This window comes from Sus scrofa, chromosome Y (genome assembly GCF_054392235.1).
Source record: "Sus scrofa isolate SSC_HxYL_T2T_F1_AM1 chromosome Y, Sscrofa_HxYL_maternal_Yorkshire_Landrace_v2.0, whole genome shotgun sequence".
Taxonomy (NCBI): domain Eukaryota; kingdom Metazoa; phylum Chordata; class Mammalia; order Artiodactyla; family Suidae; genus Sus; species Sus scrofa.
This window is the reverse complement of record NC_139402.1, coordinates 6279660-6299603: the sequence shown is the minus strand read 5'-3', so window position 1 is coordinate 6299603 and position 19944 is coordinate 6279660. Positions and strand designations below refer to the sequence as shown.

The window sequence follows — 19944 nt, the reverse complement described above, 5'->3', positions numbered from 1 at the left end:
AGGAACCATGAGGTTGCGGGTTCGATCCCTGGCCTTGCTCAGCGGGTAAAGGATCCGACATTGCCGTGAGCTGGGGTGTAGGTTGCAACCGTGGCTCAGGATCCCGCGTTGCTGTGGCTCTAGTGTAGGCTGGCGGCTACAGCTCCGATTCGACCTGCAGCCTGGGAACATCCATAAGCCGTGGGAGCGGCCCGAGAAATGGCAAAAAGACAAACAAACAAACAACAACAAGAAAAAAGATTCTTTGTGTGAAGTTGACCATGGTCTTTGCCAAGGGGTCGTTAGAAGAATTAGACCATAATTGTCTCTTCTTTTTCCTTCTTCTCTCCCTGAGACCCAGGATTTTGTGAGAGGTGGGAGAACCTGGTCTCAAGCCACCCTGCGTCCCGTTTCCAGGGTCCACTGGGACCTGCTGTTTAACCATGGACATCTGACGTATTTTCTCCGTGCCTTCCTTCCTCTGATTTTAGGATGGTCACATACATAACGTCATATAAGGTATAGGAATAATTGTACACATCTCTAGGTTTGGCTGCTTTTCGAACTCACGTGTCTTAAGAGTATAATCAGAAATATATATGGATACATTTTAATGGAGAAAAAACATAAATGCATACAATGTACTGCGTGAAGCCACGCGGGCGGCCCAGTAGGTGGCGCTCTCCACTCTGTGTCAGGAGAGAGCAAACCTTCAGGTGGGAGCCGAAGGGAGAGAAGGATGGTGGACCCGAAATGCGACCCAGGGGACCAGGCTCCCCACCAACTCCATCACCATCCTGCAAACGTAGCCTCCTGCCAGTTGAACTCACTAGAAAGAGGAAGACGCTCCGGTTTCACAGATTCCCTTCCAGCTCAGTGAACACGTTTCCCATTCCATCTCCCAGAGGAAACAGAAGTAAAAACCCAACCCAGATTGGGCTCCATCAGCAGTGAGGCAGAGCTTCCCACAAGCATCTAGGAACATCGATCTTGTTTCTGTCCTTGGAGTCACAATACACCCTCTGAAAATCCTCAATTAAAATCTCCAAAGTACTCCAAAGGGAATTTGCAGTATCTCAAGCTGGAGAAATTTCCTCTGCTTCAGGTGCAAATTGGAGAATTATGATCATACTGGGTTCTTGAAAATCAGCTCTAGGAAAAATGGTAATTGTTGCAAAATGATGGGCAGAGGAATATGCACAAATATATCATTCTCAACGATGGTTCTTGAAAGACGTGAATTATGCACAACCCTCCATTGGGTTATCTGGGTTTGTTTTTTTTTGGCCGCACATGCAGCATGTGGTAGTTCCAGGGATCGAACCCGTACCTCGGCTGTAACCAGAGCTACAGCAGTGAGGATGCCAGGTCCTAAACCCACTAAGCCATGAGTGAGACCCCCCTCGGTTTTACATCATATGAAAAGGGTTCTGGGAAAGCATTGATGCTGCATTTCTCTAACGTTTTCCATTGGCAATTTCACTTGAAATTAGATGTTACCGTGAACTTTATTACACCGCACCACTAAAATAATTCTGTGCTGTATCAAAACATATGAACACTCATCATCCCTTATGAGATGTTCTTATTTTCACAGCTGAGAAGACTTGGGTGCTGAAGTGCTAAATGATTTGTATCCAAAATCTCTTTCTTAAAATTGGTCTCTCCCAGGGATGTTTATTTAGTGATTTTTACATGTCTGCCTTCCTGCTTCTGGGATACACCCAGTTTCCACTAGAAGAACTTACAGGTTAGCTGAGAAGGTAAATAAGAGGAACCAGGAAACAGAGCCGCAGTTTCCACCTGTTGCTACAATGGGGCCAGTTGTGATGAGGAGATTAAATAGATGTGGGGTCTCTTTGACAGACCTGGAGCAGGTATGTAGTGTCTGCTACTCAGGTGTCCACAACAGGTGCAAGAAGAAAGCATCCTCATGCTTTCTATCTGGGATTGTGGTACCCAGATGGAATGGGGGAAATATTTCCCACCTCACAGACAACCTTGTGGACATAAAAGCATGCTTTACTCCAAAGAATTTTTAAGTTTACAAGAAAAAATAAAATTAGATGCAAGGGGAGCATCCTGGGACAGGAGCTGTCCTGGAAACAGTGACCCTCTGATCAGAACGAAACCCTGCAGGATAAGAAAGACCCCCTTGTGCCTTTGTTGAGGGGCAGGAGGGAAGCAATGTGTAGACACAGGGGGGTTGATGGGGGGGGGGCGTGCATAGACAGACGTGGTTAATCCACTGAAAGAAGGAAGGACTGGACCTGAAGGGAGCCTTGGAGGACTCGAATGGGACAAAGGAGATGAGCGAAAAGATAAGGGTGCCGTTGTGAGTAAGAGACCGATTTACAGCCTGCGGTTCTGGTGAGAGATGGGTGGATTCCTGGCAGTTCACAGGGAAAGGACTGGATTTGGGCAGAACGGTGAGCAGCAGAGCTCCCGAAAGCTCAGCAGAGGGCAGAAGTGGAGCAGGGAGGGCAAGACAGGCTGTGAGGACATCCGTTTCAAGCCAAGGGGGCACTCGAGGAGGTGGTTGGTGGGAAACAATAACAGCAGATGAGAAACTAGTGGTTTCTGTGCGTGCTGAGGACTTGGACCTCATGGGCTTGACCTTGGACAGGCAGGAGCAGCTAGGAAAGAAGCCAGAAGTCTCCTCATTAGGAAAACAAAGCAAAAAAAAAAAAAAAAAAAAAAAAAAAAAAAAAAAAAAACTAGTTATGCTTTACTGCCAATTGGAAGGGAGAAAAGAGCTCCAGGCAAGACACCCAAGTGTCTTTTCTAGACATCAAAAATGGGAGATCCCGTGAGATATTTGAGTGTCTGCATCTCGGGTTGACAGCAGAGCTGGGGAAGAGTTCCCACTGACAAATGCCAATGGTACATGGTATCTGAACGGGGAATGAATGGTGGTACCCAAGGGAGTGTGGCACCAGGTCATTTTGGAAGTTGCACAGCGTTCAGGTGGGAGGGGCCGGGGAGGATTCAGGATGTGATGTTTTGAAGAGCTGCCTCATTGTCTTCTGAAGCAGCCATTCCATTTCATGTACCTACCAGCATGGTTATCAGCTGATTTCTCTGTATCCCTCCAACACATCATCTTTTTTTTTTTTTTTTTTTTTTTTGGTTTTGTAGGGCTGCCCCTCACAGCCTAGGGAAGGTCCCAGGCTAGAGGTCAAATCTGAGCTGCCGCTGCCAGCCTGCACCACAGCCACAGCCATGTAGACTCTGAGCTGTGTCTGTAGCCTACACCGGAGCTCACGGCAACGCCACATCCTTAAGCCACTGAGTGAGGCCAGGGTTTGAACCCATATCCTCATGGTTACGAGTCAGTTTCATTTCCACTGTGCCACACTGGGAACTCCACATTATCTTTAAAAAAAAAAAATGTTAGCCACCTCTGGGTTTGAAGTGGTATCTCATTGTGGGTTTGATGTGCGTTTTTCTTATGACTGATAACAATGAGCTTCTTGGTATGTGCTCAGTAGCCATTTTTTTTCTCTTTTTGGGCCTGAATCTATTCTGTGTACATCTCTTCTTTGGACAAATATATATATATTTAATTGAGCCATTGCTCTTTTTGTTGCTGAATGAACCTACCTTTAAAGTTTCTTTTGGTGGGAGAAGAACCTGGTTTGAGTAGATGGAATAAACGTATTTCTAAGGGCATAGTGAGACAATGGGAACACCTAGAAGATAGTTGTAAAATACAGCTCTAGATCCCTCCCCAGTCCTGGAGTCTATATGTATTCCTAAATCAAATATGTCTTGGGTTTTTCTGAATGTGTACACTGGCATGCCTTTGGGTGGTATGATTGTGGGGGGATTGGAAAGCAGAGTTATTAATATACAACGTATTTTGATGTGTATTGGAATTGGAGGTATAGTTTGGGGTTGGTTTGATGGAGTCTGAGGTTGGAGAGATGCCAGCAATGCAAAAGGTAGTTTTAGCATAGGATAACGCATGCTTGGAAGAAAATGGCATATTATAAAAGGCTTTTATTCTATGATCACAGCCATGGGCTTATTCCTTTAACTTACTCTATACAATGGTATTTTTGATCCCTTTGTTTGCTACTAGAGTATATTCTTAAAGAAACCACTGCCCCAACTCCCCACTCTGATTGACAAGCCCCAGCTGTCTGAATTACATTACTATTATTTTTATTATTTTGCTTTTTAGGGCTGCCCCTGCCGCATATGGAAGTTCCCGGGCTAGGGTCATATCAGAGCCACAGCTGCTGGCCTCGACCACAGCCACAGCAACATGGGATATGAGCCATGTCTGCCACCTACACCACATCTCATGGCAATGCCAGATCCTTAACCCACTGAGCGAGGCCAGGGATTGAACCTGTGTCCTCATGGATACTAGTCAGATTCGTTTCCACTGCACCATGACGGGGACCCCTGAATTACATTATTATCAAGTCCCCCCTTTTAGGAGAAACTGCCTCCTCTCATTGGCTGTCCTCTAAGTTGCAGAATCCCTGGGTTGCAGGGGAAGGGGGAGATTTCCTACGAATTCATTTCTCCTATTATTTTGTGACTTCTCATCATCCTTCTGTCGCGGGTACCGGCTTGGCCTATTTAGCAATGTCCCTCAACTAACACTTTGCAGAGGAAGCGAACTTTTCTTTCCGCTTCACGGGGTGTAGGTGCCATAATCCAAAGCCCTGAGCTAGAAAATATCACTCAACAGCTATTTCTATTAAGAAGTAGCAGATGATGCCTGTTTTGTACTAAAAAAAAAAAAAAAAAAAAGCTGATGAGGATTTGGAAAGGAAAGGGTTACAGGTGTTTCTACATGTGAAGATGGCTAGAACTGGGCCACAGTTCTGCATGACAGAATTTCCAATGAAATCTAGCATCACTCATTTGTTCTGCAATTGAAGACCAACTTTCCTTATTCTGCTGTTTGCAATAGCGGAAAGACCTCCCCTCTCCCACCCTCTTAGTACCTCTTCTTATCCAGTGATGACATCTGTGGTCTTTGCTGAAATATAAATGAGAACAGAATCTCCCTGGCCTTTTAATGAGCTAAACGGAAGGAAGCAGGCTCGTTGTCATTCGGTTTTACATGATTCTCATGTAGTTACTGCTTTGAGCCTGTTGCTGCTCATTATGAACGAGAGACTTAGAACATCAAAAGGAGGGAAGCGAGCTGGCGAATGTTTTATTTAGGACTATGACCGACCAGGGAAGCGTTTAATGAAAGGAGCAAAATCATTATTTGCATACGTCTGTTCTAGAAGGGCTTCAGAGCCTCATCAGTGAACGACCCCTCTTGTTGATTGAAAGGACCTCATTAACAGTAATTTTGTCCGAAGAAGCTTGTGCATTATTGATTTGCACTCTAGAGTAGTTCTTTTCAGGCAGCAGGAACAGTCAACGCCAACCTACGCCTTTCCACGTCCTTCCTCTTTGTGACCTATCTTCCACACCTGGTGGTGTGGAACTTTTGAACAGTAGAACTTTTGAAAAGAGCAGTAGAACCAGAGGTTCAAGGGAATTACCCAAGGGACAACTGGAATTCAACAGGGCGGTGTTTGCAAACAAGATCCCTTGAATTCAGGGGTTTGGCCTCTGCCAGGGGTGGGGGTAACGAACCAAGCGAGGCAGAAATGAATCAGAACATGGTAGAGGCTCAGAGGTTTGAGCAAATAATGAGACAGGGGTTTGCTTCCCAGAACCCATTGCCCCTGTTCTGATTTATTGCCCAGGGTAGTTATCTGATAGACTTTATTTTCCCATAATATCTGCCACTGTCATCCTTCCACTGAAACCCATGATACTGGATGTTTGTGCCTCCTTGTGAGTTGTGATCTCTTGCTGCATCACACATCACAACATCTGTGTGACCTAAGATGACACACGTACTATCTCACAGCTTCTGTGAGTTAGGAGTCCAGGTGTGGCTGGGTTGTCTGGCTTCATGTCCCTCACGAGACAGCCGTCAGTGTGATGGGCATAACTGGAGTTTCATCTGAAGGCTCACCTGGGGAAGGACCCACTGTCAAACTCAGTCAAGCTGTTGGCAGAATCTAGTTCCTCATGAGTTGTTGGGTTGACCATATCAGCAGGTGTCACAGACCACTCAGGTGGCCATAACAAAATACCAGAGACTGGAGGCTTGAGCAAGAGATACTTAGTTCTCACTGTTCTGGAGATTGGGATGGGTCAAAGTGTCATCAAGCCACCTTATCTTGACATAAAATGGTTATCATCTCCCTGCATGATCTCATGACCTCTTCTTTGTGAGCATTGGGAGAGAGGAGGGAGAGGGGGATGGGGATAATGGGAGAGGAGGAGAGACAGAAAGAGAGACAGGGAGAGAGACAGAGAGGGAGAGAGACAGAAAGAGGAATAGAGACAGGGAGAGAGGGAGAGAGAGGGGAGAGACAGAGTGAGAAACAGAGAGAGAGACAGAGAGAGACAGAAAGAGGAATAGAGACAGAGAGGAAGAGAGAGAGATGAAAGAAGTGAGGGAAACAGAGTGAGAGAGACAGAGAAGTGGAGGGAGACAAGAGAGAGAAGGAACGAGAGACAGAGACAGAGAGATAGGGAGAGAATGCTTTGGGTCTCTCTTACAAGGCTAGTCACCCATGATGGTGGCCTTCAACTCATCTAAATCCAATTATTTCCCACAGGCTCCACCTCAGGTATCATCACACTGGGCATTAGGACTCCAACCTATGAATGGGGGTGGGGAGGGAACCCACACAGTCAGTCCATAAAAGTTGATCAGAGGCCCATCTAAGTTCCTTGTCCCTTGGACTTCTTGAAGATGGTTGCCTATTTCATCCAAGCTTCTAAGTCAAGAAGGCGAGGAAAGGGTTCCATCAAGACAGAGGACAGACGCTTTATGAGCTAGTCACAACAGTGGCACCCCACCACTATGACATCGTGGGGACAGCCGATGCTCCCTGGGACAGAATGACAGGAAATGGAAAGCCAATACTGAGGGATCATCAGGGCCTCTTCTGGAACGAGCCTTTCACAGGTGTTTCCCTCTGACCCTCCAGCTTGATATGCTCTGGTTGAACTTTGGAAGGGAACAGAGACGAAAGATGGCCCCAGGTGACACCTGCTTCTTAGCCAGGCATCGACTATGAAAATATCTCCATAAGCCAAAAGCAATAATAATAATCAAAGGACATAGGCAAATGGTGGATTTCAAACTACATACCTATAACTCAGTACCCGAAAAATGTTAACCACACCCCTCTAAAAAATGCTACAGGAATTACAGAATTCACAGGGTTCCTCCACAATCCTTGACTCAACCCGTGGCTTTTTCTGTGAAAGATATGAACTGATTGATTCTGGCCCCTTCACCCTCAGAAGACAAAATCTCTGTGATGGTTACAAAGTATTTACACTTTGTGAAATTTACTATTAATAATACCAATAGCAACAAAGCCCTCCGATTTTTAACAGTGACTAAAAATGTAGTAGAAAATGCATAACATTGAAAGAAAAACATGTACAAGTTGCTACAGGAAAATGAGAGGTAAATGAAAAATTATACTTACCTACTCTCTACTCTTGAAAGAAACATTGCCTATTTTTGTCCTGCAAAATTTCCAGTGAAGTTTCAGTCCATTACAAGAATATAATCAGACATCCCAAGAGCCAAGACCTGGAAGCATCATAGAAGTCCATTGACAGTGGAATGGATAAAGAAGGTGTAGTATGTGTACACAGTGGAATATTACTCAGCCATAAAAAAGAACAAAATGATGCCAGTTGCAGCAGCATGGATGGACCTAGAGATTATCATACCAAAGGAAGTAAGACAGAATGAGAAAGACAAATACCATATGATAAGACTTATATGTGGAACCTGATAAAAAAGATGCCAAAGAACTTATTTATAAAACAGAAACAAACTCAAATTTTAAAGCTGATCTTATGGTTACCACAAGTGAGACCCTTATGGGGAGGGAAGAATTGGGAGGGTGAGAATAACACATATACTCTATTCTATAAAATAGATGATTAACAAGAATCTACTGTATAGCACAGGGAAACTACTCAATAGCTTATAAAAAGGTATATGGGAAAAAGGAATGGATATATTTAGACGTAAGAGCGATTCACTTTGCTGTACCTCCGAAATGTATACAACAATGTAAGTCAACTCTGCTCCAATAAAATTAAATTTTAAAAGCCAGATCCCAATTCTGAGATCATTGCAGTGAACCATAAGGGTGAGAAGGACGTGTTCTCTAAAATCCTTGTCCCATCATTATTCTAGAGCACACCTTAATTATCCATTTTATTAGTGTGATTATTCATCCTTTGAATTAATGTATGTTTCATGTCAGTTGTAGTCATGCAAATGTCCGCGTGTCATGTCTATGGTTCAGCCTCATGTGGATGAACACAATTCCATCTTGATCATGTACAGTTGTACACTTCGTTGGCATCCACAGAAATGTCAAGGTTCTCAAATCCCTCTTTAGAAGGATACATTTCTATTACATCAGTCGTGGAGCATGCCTTTCGGCTGAGGATAAAGGCAACCTTTTCTTCATCAGGATGGAAGAAACACATGAATTGATGTCATTCCACAGAAGGTTGGTAGTGGGTTTTTTTTTTTTCCTTGTCAATTGTTTTCATATTAAATAATGACATTAAAGAAAGCCTACTGCATTATAAGATAGATTGCCATGGGGTTGCCCATCAGCCCTGAATATTGTCTCTGGTTCTCTAAGAGTTCAGGCGCTCCATGCACACTGTCTTGTCCCAGCCTGGCCCAGGGTGGACTCTTCCTCTCCTGTTGAACTCGCCAGAAGCATCTGCAAGGAAAAAGAAAGGTAAGAACCTGACCATGTAGTTTCCACTGTTGTCATCGTCTGGATGGAGGTGTCAGGATTGTATCATGATGTTCTCCAGCACGTCCAGACTCCACGTGCAATGAGATAACGTCTGGGAAATACACTATTCTTTCTTCAACATGTTAAGGAAATCCGGTAATGGTTATCCATATCTGTTCATGGTTTTCCGCAAGCGAACCAGGTTTTATTTTAACTTTCCAGGGAACAGCCTCATAGCATCCTTGATGGCATGCATGTCCTCCAACCCCCTTCGTGTGTTAGAAAGACGTTTATGAGAATACAGTGTAGCTTCCTTTCAAGCCCACAGTTTGACCAGTATAAACAGGAGAGTCGTGATGAGGTCATGATTTCATCATCTCAGCGAAAATAAGAAAAGCTCCTCTTTTTTCATTTCTTAAACTTTTTTGAAGTAGAGTCCATGTACAAACTTGTGATCGTTTCTGCTGTACAACGACGTGATTCAGTTTTTCCGGTACTCACATCCACTCCCTTTCAGTTTCTTTATCCACATAGGTTATCACAGAATATTGGATAGCATTCTCTGTGCTAGACAGCAGGTCCCCCTTGGCCAATCATTCTTTTTTTTTTTTTTAATTTGGTCTTTTTAGGGCTGCACCTGTGGCACATGGAAGTTCCCAGGCTAGGAGTCGAAGTGGAGCAGCAGCTGCAGGTCTACACCACAGCCGCAGCATTACAGGATCCGAGCTGCATCTGTGACCTACACCACAGCTCACGGCAGTACCAGATCCTTAACCCCTGAGCAAGTCCAGGGATCGAACCCGCATCCTCATGGATGCTAGTCGGGTTTGTAACCTGCTGAGCCACGCCGGAATTTCTCCAGTCATTCTTTTAATAGGCATGGACTACATGTCTGAAACTTCCTTCTGCCTCCTGCCTCCTCCTCACTATGTTATCACATTGGGATTAGGAACTGAGATCGCAGATATTCAGAGGTATGGTTGAGGTACTAAAGTTATAGTAGATTGATGGTCACCTCTAGACAAAAAATTGTCGCTGTTTTTATGAGGGTAATTCATTTTCTCATGAGTTGAGTTACTGTTTCATGCTTCAAGGTGTAAAGAAGATGAGTGATATTTAAAATTTTTTTATTTTTATTCATACCTTGGTGAACTTTTTTCTTTTAAAAATGTTTAAAATGAAAGTATAGTCGATTTATAATGTTGTGCCAATTTCTGCTGTACAGAAACATGACCCAGTCATACATATATATCCATTCTTTTTCTCATATTGTCTTCCGTCATGGTCTGTCCCAAGAGACTGGATAGAGTTCCCTGTGCTGTACAGCAGGACCTCATGTCTTTTCCATTCTCAATGTCATAGTTTGCATCTACTCACGCCAAACTCTCAATCAGGACATTTTGATTTCTAGGGAAAATATTGCATTCACTTCTACAATGAATGTTAATGCAACAGAATTTAGAATGACTTAAACTACCTTTGTTTCCTAATGATGAAAGAGCAATGTAAGTGCTTACATATCTATATATCTATATATCTATATCTATATCTATATATAGATAGATATATGTGTAGATAGATAGATAGATAGATAGATATATGTAAAGGCTGAGCTGGGACCTAACCTAGAAGCTAGTTTGTAAGCTAGTTGACTTTCTTCAAACCCTCCTAATACCCAGTACCACCTTAATAGCTTCTCCTTTATGCTAATAATGAACCTTAACTGACGGCAGATTTTTTAATCATCCAGAATGATATTTATAACAAGAAGTAACCACACCACAGAATCCAAAGTTTAGAAGGTAGCTTTGCATTATGCCAGTTTCAGCTGAAACTTATAAATTACAGAAGATTCAATGATGAGAAAACTTCTCCTTAGCCAGACAAAGAAATTATCATCATTGGATCCAGGCATGAGAAAGCCTCAGAGACTGGGAAAGCTGCTGTCCTATCAGATATTTATGCTGAAAAATACAACCGGCATCAAACGAACAGCTCATAGTCTGAGGAAATCATCCTTGTCAGAGAAAGAAGCAAGTTCTTTGGACATAATAACAATTTAGGTTACAAGGATGTCACTCTTCCTTGCCAAAGGGAATTATCATGTACACATTTGATATATAATGAAATTATCACAACATTATGAGAGTTTTCCTTATGGTTCAGCCATAATGAACCAGACGAGCATCCATGAGGATTTGGGTTCGATCCCTGGCCTCACTCAATGGGTTAAGGATCCGGCATTGCCATGAACTGTGGTGTAGTTTGCAGACATGGCTTGGATCCCCTGTTGCCAGCAGCTGCAGCTCCGATTTGACCCCTAGCCTGGGAACTTTTGTATGCCGCCCCTGGGGCCATAAAAACAAAACAAAACCAAAAAACCCCTATGAATGAGGCTGTTCGTTGGGTGCCAAAGACTGAATATTTGTGTTCCAACAAAATTCACGTTAAAAGCTAATCCCCATAGGAGGGTATTTAGTGGGGAGTGCGTTTGAAGGTGGGGCCTTTGGGAAGTGACGAGGTTATGAGGATGGAGCCCCACTGTGAGATTAGTGGCCTTATAAAAGAGACCCCAGGGGGACGGTCCTCAGCTGGCACAAAATCTCCTGGTGCCTTGGCCTTGACAATCCAGCCTCCAGAACCGTGAAGAGTATGTTTCTGTCGATTATAAGCTACTCATTCTACGGTATTCCATTACAGCATCCTGAATGGACTAAGGTAGCAGGAGCCATTGAAACCTGTTCACTTCACACATTTGTTTATCGAAATAAATATTTCACTCCAGCTCTAGGCTAATATTCTCTTTGGTTCTCAAGTCAAGGTCAATATCCTGAGTTGTCAACTCAAAGAGGAGCAACTTACCCAAAACTCTGAGGATATTAGAAATGGTAGGTAAAGAAAGAATTTCTTGGAGTTCCCATTGTGGTTCAGTGGGTGAAAAACCCAGTGTTGTCTCTATGAGGATGCAGCTTCAATCCCTGCATTCAACCCCTGGCCTCCCTCAGTGGGTTAAGGATCTGGCATTGCCACAATGCCAGCATAGGTCACAGATGGCTCAGATCTGATGTTGCTGTGGCTGTGGCATAGTTTGCAGCTGCAGCTCTAATTCAGCTCCTAGCCTGGGAACCTCCATATGCTGCAGGTGTGGTAATTGAGAGAAAGAGAGAAAGAAAAGAAAAAAGGAAAGAAAGAAAGAAAGAAAGAAAGAAAGAAAGAAAGAAAGAAAGAAAGAAAGAAAGAAAGAAAGGAAGGAAGGAAGGAAGGAAGGAAGGAAGGAAGGAAGGAAGAAAGAAAGAAAGAAAGAAAGAAAGAAAGAAAGAAAGAAGAAAGAAGGAAGGAAGAAGAAAGGAAAGGAAAGGAAAGGAAAGGAAAGGAAGAAGGAAGGAAGGAAGGAAGGAAGGAAAGAAAGAAAGAAAGAAAGAAAGAAAGAAAGAAAGAAAGAAAGAAAGAAAGAAAGGAAGGAAGGAAGGAAGGAAGGAAGAAAGAAAGAAAAGAAAGAAAGATTTCTTCAAGTTGTCAGTGATTTACTCAAGGAATATTGGGAAATCCTGTACTTCAGATGAGCAGTTTGCTTCAAAACACATGTAAATGTGCTCATCACAAAGGTTTTGGGGTTGGAATACAAACTTTCACAAGCCACATCTAGGGGTTTCAAATGACACCCAGAAAAACAAGAAACCCAAACACTGCAAGAAAAGATGCATCAAAAGAGCTGTTTTTAGGACCACTGTCTGGCTCTCTCCTGGGTGCTAGACAACATTGACCAGTGTGGGATTTACTGGTAAATCCCTCCTTCTACCCTTTTGCCACTAAATTCTCTTGACTTTATTTTTTCTTTTCCTTTTTATTCCTATTACCTCATCTTCCACTTCTATATGGACATTCCCTTGGCAAATCATCATCGTTATCTTCACCATCCCCACCGTCATCCTCACCATGACCATCATTAGCATCATTAGCATCATCACCACCACTCTTATCACCATCATCACCATCAGCACCATCATCAACATCACCACCAACATCACCATCAGCAGCAGCACCGCCATCACCATCATCATGTCGTAACGATCCTCACCATCCTCATCACCATCATCACAACCAGCACCATCAGCATCAGCATCACCACCATCATGACCAGCATCATCCTCACCATCATCCTCACCATCAGCAGCAACATCAGCAGCAACATCACCATCATCACCATCATCACATTCAGCATCAGCATCACCACCATCATGACCAGCATCATCCTCACCATCATCCTCACCATCAGCAGCAACATCACCATCATCACCATCATCACATTCAGCATCAGCATCACCACCATCATGACCAGCATCATCCTCACCATCAGCAGCGACATCACCATCATCACAACCAGCACCATCAGCATCAGCATCATCAGCATCATGACCAGCATCATCCTCACCATCAGCAACATCAGCAGCAACATCACCATCATCGCATCATCACCATCAGCACCATCAGCATCACCACCATCATGACCAGCATCATCCTCACCATCAGCAGCATCAGCATAATCACATCATCACAATCAGCACCATCAGCATCAGCATCATCAGCATCATGACCAGCATCATCCTCACCGTCATCCTCACCACGACCATCATTAGCATCATTAGCATCATCACCACCACTCTTATCACCATCATCACCATCAGCACCATCATCAACATCACCACCAACATCACCATCAGCAGCAGCACCGCCATCACCATCATCATGTCGTAACGATCCTCACCATCCTCATCACCATCATCACATCATCACCATCAGCACCATCAGCATCACCACCATCATGACCAGCATCATCCTCACCATCATCCTCACCATCAGCAGCATCAGCATCATCACATCATCACAATCAGCACCATCAGCATCAGCATCACCACCATCATGACCAGCATCATCCTCACCATCAGCAGTGACATTAGCAGCAACATCACCATCATCATATCATCACAATCAGCACCATCAGCATCACCACCATCATGACCAGCATCATCCTCACCATCAGCAGCATCAGCATCATCAGCATCATCACATCATCACAATCAGCACCATCAGCATCAGCATCATCAGCATCATGACCAGCATCATCCTCACCATCAGCAACATCAGCATCATCAGCATCATCACATCATCACAATCAGCACCATCAGCATCAGCATCATGACCAGCATCATCCTCACCATCAGCAGCATCAGCATCATCACCATCAGCACCATCACAATCAGCACCATCAGCATCAGCATCACCACCATCATGACCAGCATCATCCTCACCATCACCAGCACCAATACAACCCCCATCCCCATTATGACAAGAATCTTTAAAAAAAAAATAACTAATAAATACTTCATGTTCTCTAAACGCAAAGCAAATTAGATTCTTTAAGGGACAAAACCAGGTTCTTCCAGTCTGGTCAAAAGGCCATATGTATAAAAGATGCGTAGACTCTTGGAGAAAAATCTTCCTTATGGAATAGGCTGGAACCCAGACGTGACTCATGTACGATTCCATGGGTGGAAGACTCACAGGCTGAAGCGGGAAGGCCAGCCCCCTGACCTTGGAGAATCAAATGTTCCATGGTGAGTGAGCTAAATACCCTTCACATTTGGTTACTCATAAAACCAATATAAGACCCAAGGCTTTCTTCACTGAGCTGCCAGCCGCTCTGTCTATGTGAACACTTGGTTTGTCCAGATTCAAGAACTCCCATTAGGTGTAATATGGTGCTTGTAATATGACACCAATCCAGACTCACTCTTTTGAGTTTAATTCCAAAGCCATGCTAACACGTATGCTTTGAGTGTATAAAATTTCATTGCCTAGGTGCGAACTATGAGAAGTCAAGAGCAAGTAGCAGCCAGCCATTGCAGCTATAAAAACACAACATTCACATCTTTGAAGACATTACTGATTAAGGGTCCCAGTAGCTGAACTCTGGAATTTGCCACTGCATCTGAACCAAATTTCAGCCTGCCAGTGCCTGAAAGCAGCAGGAAGATGAAGGCAGGCTTGTTTCCGGGTGTCACATGGTGCCTTTGCCAACTGATTTTTAACTATAAGAATTTTCCCGAAAAGGATTCTCTTTGAAAGGTGCTGCAAGATAAGATGCTTCTCCACCACCTTCCTCGCATCCTTCCAGGGGTCAGACGCTCACGGTCTGACCGTCCCTCCTGGCTCCCTCCCCATGTTCTCTCCTGGCTCCCTCCCCACATTCTCTCACAACCATCCCTCTGAATAAACCTCTTGCCCATCTAATTCTGTCCTTCTACTCTCCACTTACCTGTACTAATGTACAACCTGTGAACAAGATGACTTTATTTAAAGCAAAGAAAATGAGGGCCATCTCAAAAAAAAGATACAGACTTTTGTTCTTGCTCTAAATTATATATTGCATCCAAAATTTGGCATGGAAAAATAGAAACACTGGTTCTCTAGAATTTTCATATGTTCACCGTTCAAGAAAAGGCGCCGACTCTGGAATATCCTGTTTTTCCTAGCTTTTGACATCCATCCCGGACCTCCACTACCTGAGATGAAACCCCATCCCCCCGAAAGGTCTCCACCTTGACATAACTCCACTCACTTGACAAAGCAGTGGGTACCTCAGATCCTATCTGAAAGGTTCAGCATCCTCTTAATTTCAGTCCTGTGAGTTCTCCTGCCTGAAATACATTTCCATGGGAACGCTTTGACGTTGCCTCAAATTCATATAACTCATTAACTTCGATGGAAGTGGCATCATATTTCCTGTGTCTTTATGCTAATAACAGCTCTTTTTTTTCTCTGCAGTCATTTTTTTTCCCATGTAAATTCAGCATTCTAAACTACTTGATCTGCAGCTCACAGGTGTCATGGAGGGACTTTGCTGCTCTTTGATTGGTGGAATTAAGTCAGTCTTCCCCCTAATCAGTCACCTATTTCCTGCATGTGAGATGGGAGGTGGCCATCTCTTGACCTAGCCAGGTCGTTTCCTCAACCATGGGTGAGAAAGGGGAAAGACGTTCCTAGTTAAATATTATAATTAGATGAAAAGCCAGTAGGATGCGAAGGGGTGGGTGGATGATTCCGGAAAGGAAAAAAAGAACGTTCTCTGATAAGCGTAATAAGTTGGACTTTCTTATTTATCCCTGAAACTCATCACCAGAACTCCTTTGTTTGCTTGTTTATTTGTTTGTTTGTTTGTTTTAGAGCTGCACCTGTGGCATATGGGCGTTCTCAGGCTATGGGTCAAACTGGAGCTGCTGCTGCCAGCCATAGCAACATGGATCCAAGCCGAATTTATGTCCTACATCACAACTCATGGCAACCTCCGATTCCCGACCCACTGAGCCAGGCCAGGGATTGAACATGCATCCTCATAGTTGCATTCCTTTCCATTGCACCACAGCGGGAACTCCCCAGAGCGTCTTCAAATGGAATTCCAGGTAAGTCTTAACACCTCATAATTTCCATATGCAAGTGAGTGAGCCCTGCAAAGAGGTTTTTTTTTTTTTTTTTTTTTTTTTTTTAAGAAATGAGAGACAAGCTGTGTAGATGACCCACCCATTGATGAAAATAAAGCTTCCTTTGCAAAGCTTGGCACTCAGTTTGCTGGTCAACAGGACTGGTGTTCTAACCCTCTTTAATCAACAAAACACTCTCATGGCACCTTCAGACCTTGAAAAAAAATGAAACGATGTTGGGATCATAATTTTATTTACATCTTCTCTATCAGAGGATATGCCAGCTAAGACCCTTGGGCCAGATCAAATCTACCAACTGTGTTCTTAAATAAAGTTTTATCAGGACACACCTATACCACTTGTTTCCATATTATCTATGGCTGCCTTCTCACTAAGATGATAAAGTTGAGTAGGTTACAGGCAAATCCAAAAATACTATCTCATTAAAAAAAGATGCTAATTGCTGTTGGGATAAAATGCATTGTTTGACTTTGACCAGCGCTTGTCCAATGTTGTCGTCTAAAATGTTGGTAATGTCTGGTCTAACAGAATTGTGCTCTGAGGGACAAAAGCTTGAGAAATTAATAATGTATTGGTCAGAGTGATTTTTGTTTTTTTTTTTTTTGAGTGCAGAATTTCGGAAGTTACACTGAGAAAAGAAAGGCTGAAGTTTTTAGACCCATTTCACATTCAGCTGATTAACACAGCCTTGAGTGGCCCTATAAATAGGTCGGGTTTATCACACTACATATATTCTAGCTGTTCTCTGCTGGGTTTTGTCCATATGTGTAACTGCAGCTGGATCCAATCAAGTGAAGTACAACCATTGGGGTGTTCTCTAAAATCTTGTAAAAATAGAGAAAAAAGCAAGATATATTCTTGAAGCCATTTCTCCTGCCTTTGACTATAAAAAGTGATTTCCTCCCAAACCACTTATCACTCACCCCCTTGTCCAGTATTTATATTACATAAATGCTCTCAGATCTTTTTGATCCAGCAACGAGTTAAGTTTTCGTTATATGAACATGTTAGTGTACATTAGTTTTAAACCTTAAAATCAGTTGTTTGGCCACATTTTATAAGACTTCCCTTGAGAGCAGTGCTCAGATTTCCTTGTATGGGTTTTAAATCGGCAGTTTACACGTGTGGTGTCTTTTTGTAAAGTGTAGTAATCCCTAAAATTAATCTTAGTTTGCTCATGAAATAGAGTTGTCTGTGTTTTTAATTTCCTAACTATAGTGTTACCACTTGACTTACCTGTCTGGAAATTTACCCTGGCACAAGTATTACCCTGTAGTCATTTCTAGAGACATTTGTTCTAAACTTTGTGTTCTAATGGGTATTTGATATTGCATGTTCATTCTGTTGAAGAGAATCTCTTCATGCTTTTTCACATTTATCTTATAAATGTCTAGCACTATTTTTTTTTATAACACCAAATAAAGGCCAAGTCTAAGGTGATACAAGCACTTCAGGGAGCTCACTTAAATCGTAAGTATTTGGGTAATTAAACTGAATTATATTGAGAGATACAGAAACAAGAAATTCATTTATGTTTAAAGGTAGCAAATCAAGAAGATTTCAAAATAAATATTTCTAAGTAAAGCTGACTCCAACCTAGTCGCCAAGTCTATGTAACATGTATCATGACTTTAAAATATTTCTCACACACAGTATTCACCATTAAGAAAGACCATTCAGGAGTTGCTGTTGTGGCTCAGCAGTAATGAACCTGACTAATATCCATGAGGACGGGGATTTAATCCATGGCCTCTCTCGGTGGGCTAAGGATCCAGCAGTGCCATGAGCTGTGGTGTAGGTCACAGTCATGGCTCAGATCCTGCATTGCTGTGGCTGTGGTGTAGGCTGGTGGCTACAGCTCTGATTCAGCCCATAGCCTGGGAACATCCACATGCCATGGGTACAGCCCTAAAAAGACCACCCCCCCCCAAAAAAAGTGAAAGAATGTACAAACTCCTCTTATGGCTGAGAGCTTAATCAGCATACATATTTCTATGATTATTTCTTAACCAAAAGTAGATGGCCTTTTATAAACCTGCCCCCCCCCCCAATGCACAAGCCTATAAATAGGTGCACACTCATGACCTTCAGATAGAACGCTGGTTTCACACTCTAATAGGAAAGACACAAAAGCTAAGATCAAGCAACTATCATTCAAGACAGAACATGTAGAGGCTACTTTTGGTTCTCTATCAAGTGGCAAACTTCACTTTCTCTTTGTGGAAGAACCCTAGTAGCAGGTACCACTCCAGGGGATTTTTTTTTTTAGAAAACACTGCAGGTTGTGGTGAAACTACAGATCTTAGGGCAGAACCTCAGGGCTGGCTCTACTGGAGCTGTCAGCATCTCTTGGCCCAATGAGATAAAGAGAGAGTTTATTGGTTGGGTGGGGTAGGTGTGATTTGACTTTGTGCACAAACCATGCTAAGGCCACTTCATTGATTGAGCATCAGGAATCTCATTGGGATTGCCAGCCTGGCTTCCAGCTTTCAGAAGAACCCGGTAATATTATCCATACCATTGAGTCTTGAGAGAGCGCAGAATGGACAATGGCTCCAAAATGGGCAAGTGAAAGGTATTTTCCATAATTCTTGCATTTCTGGTATGGGACATGAACTCAACCCTAATGTGTTTCAGAAATTCATGACCCGATTCTTTGATGTAAGGTTCATTGTTCTTGGTGTGAGCCATATTCAAAGGTCTCGTCACTCTTTAGATGCCTCATGGAATGAGAAAGGGCCTAGTTCAAACCAAAGGAAAGTTTGAATAACTTGGATTGGGAGGCTTCTTGGAAAGACCAGATATTAAGTCCAGCCTCCATTCGACCGCGGACATTATTGTGTGTCCTGTGTATGTGTTGTCTTCTTCTGTGATGTGAAGGATTGAGACCAGCATCTTGGGAAAGGGAACACCCTAGCATGAGGATCAAGCAGGCAGAAAGGGAAGATATAAGGAGCTTAGTCTGTGCCAGCATTGTTGAATGTCTGGATTTGTCAACCTGGGAGCTCCCCCCGATTTAGCATTTAATTCTTTGTGACATCATGCATTTTTCTAGGACTCAAGGCCATTTTCAGTTCTGTCCAGGTTTCATTGATGGAGTGATGTGGGCTTGAGTTGTAAGTTGAGACCAATTCAAGGAGCCCAGATGGCTGGAAGGAATTTTGTAAGGAGGACCACCTGAAGTCTTTAAGCCTTGCAGTGTCACATAGAAAGGAGTGCATACAGAGAGATGGACTAAGGGAGAGAGAGACACACACACACACAATGCAGAGAGATAAGCGAAAGCATTTATGCAATAATTGATAATTCAGGTGTCAAGAAGCTGATATGGAATGCCAATCTATGAAAGGGGAAGTAGGATAATAGGAGAAATTCACTTAAAAATGAGAAACCACAAGACAGCGTGAGCAGGGCAGGAGCAAAACGGGAAGAAAAAAAAAGTGTTCACAATTAAGTCTCTCCTTCAAACAATTCAAAGGCTTAATATATTTTTTAATAAAGCAGGTGTTCCCTTGTGATGCAGTGGGTTAAGGATCTGGCACTTTTACTGCAGTGGCTTGGGTCACTGCTGTGGGACAGGTTCAATCCATGGCCCAGGAACTTCCACATACCATGGATGAGGCAAATAAACAAACAAACAA

General features: G+C 43.1%; 1 protein-coding gene across 1 annotated transcript; it reads left to right on the top strand.

Annotated features, from left to right (window-relative positions):
- The first annotated feature begins 6575 nt into the window (after positions 1–6575).
- Positions 6576–14172, top strand: LOC146394342 (uncharacterized). The gene is made up of 2 exons (XM_085008968.1): positions 6576–8804; positions 12755–14172. Exon 2 carries the CDS (start codon positions 12938–12940, stop codon positions 13310–13312), a length of 375 nt encoding a protein of 124 aa, XP_084865094.1. The 5' UTR covers positions 6576–8804; positions 12755–12937; the 3' UTR covers positions 13313–14172.
- The last annotated feature ends 5772 nt before the right edge of the window (positions 14173–19944 follow it).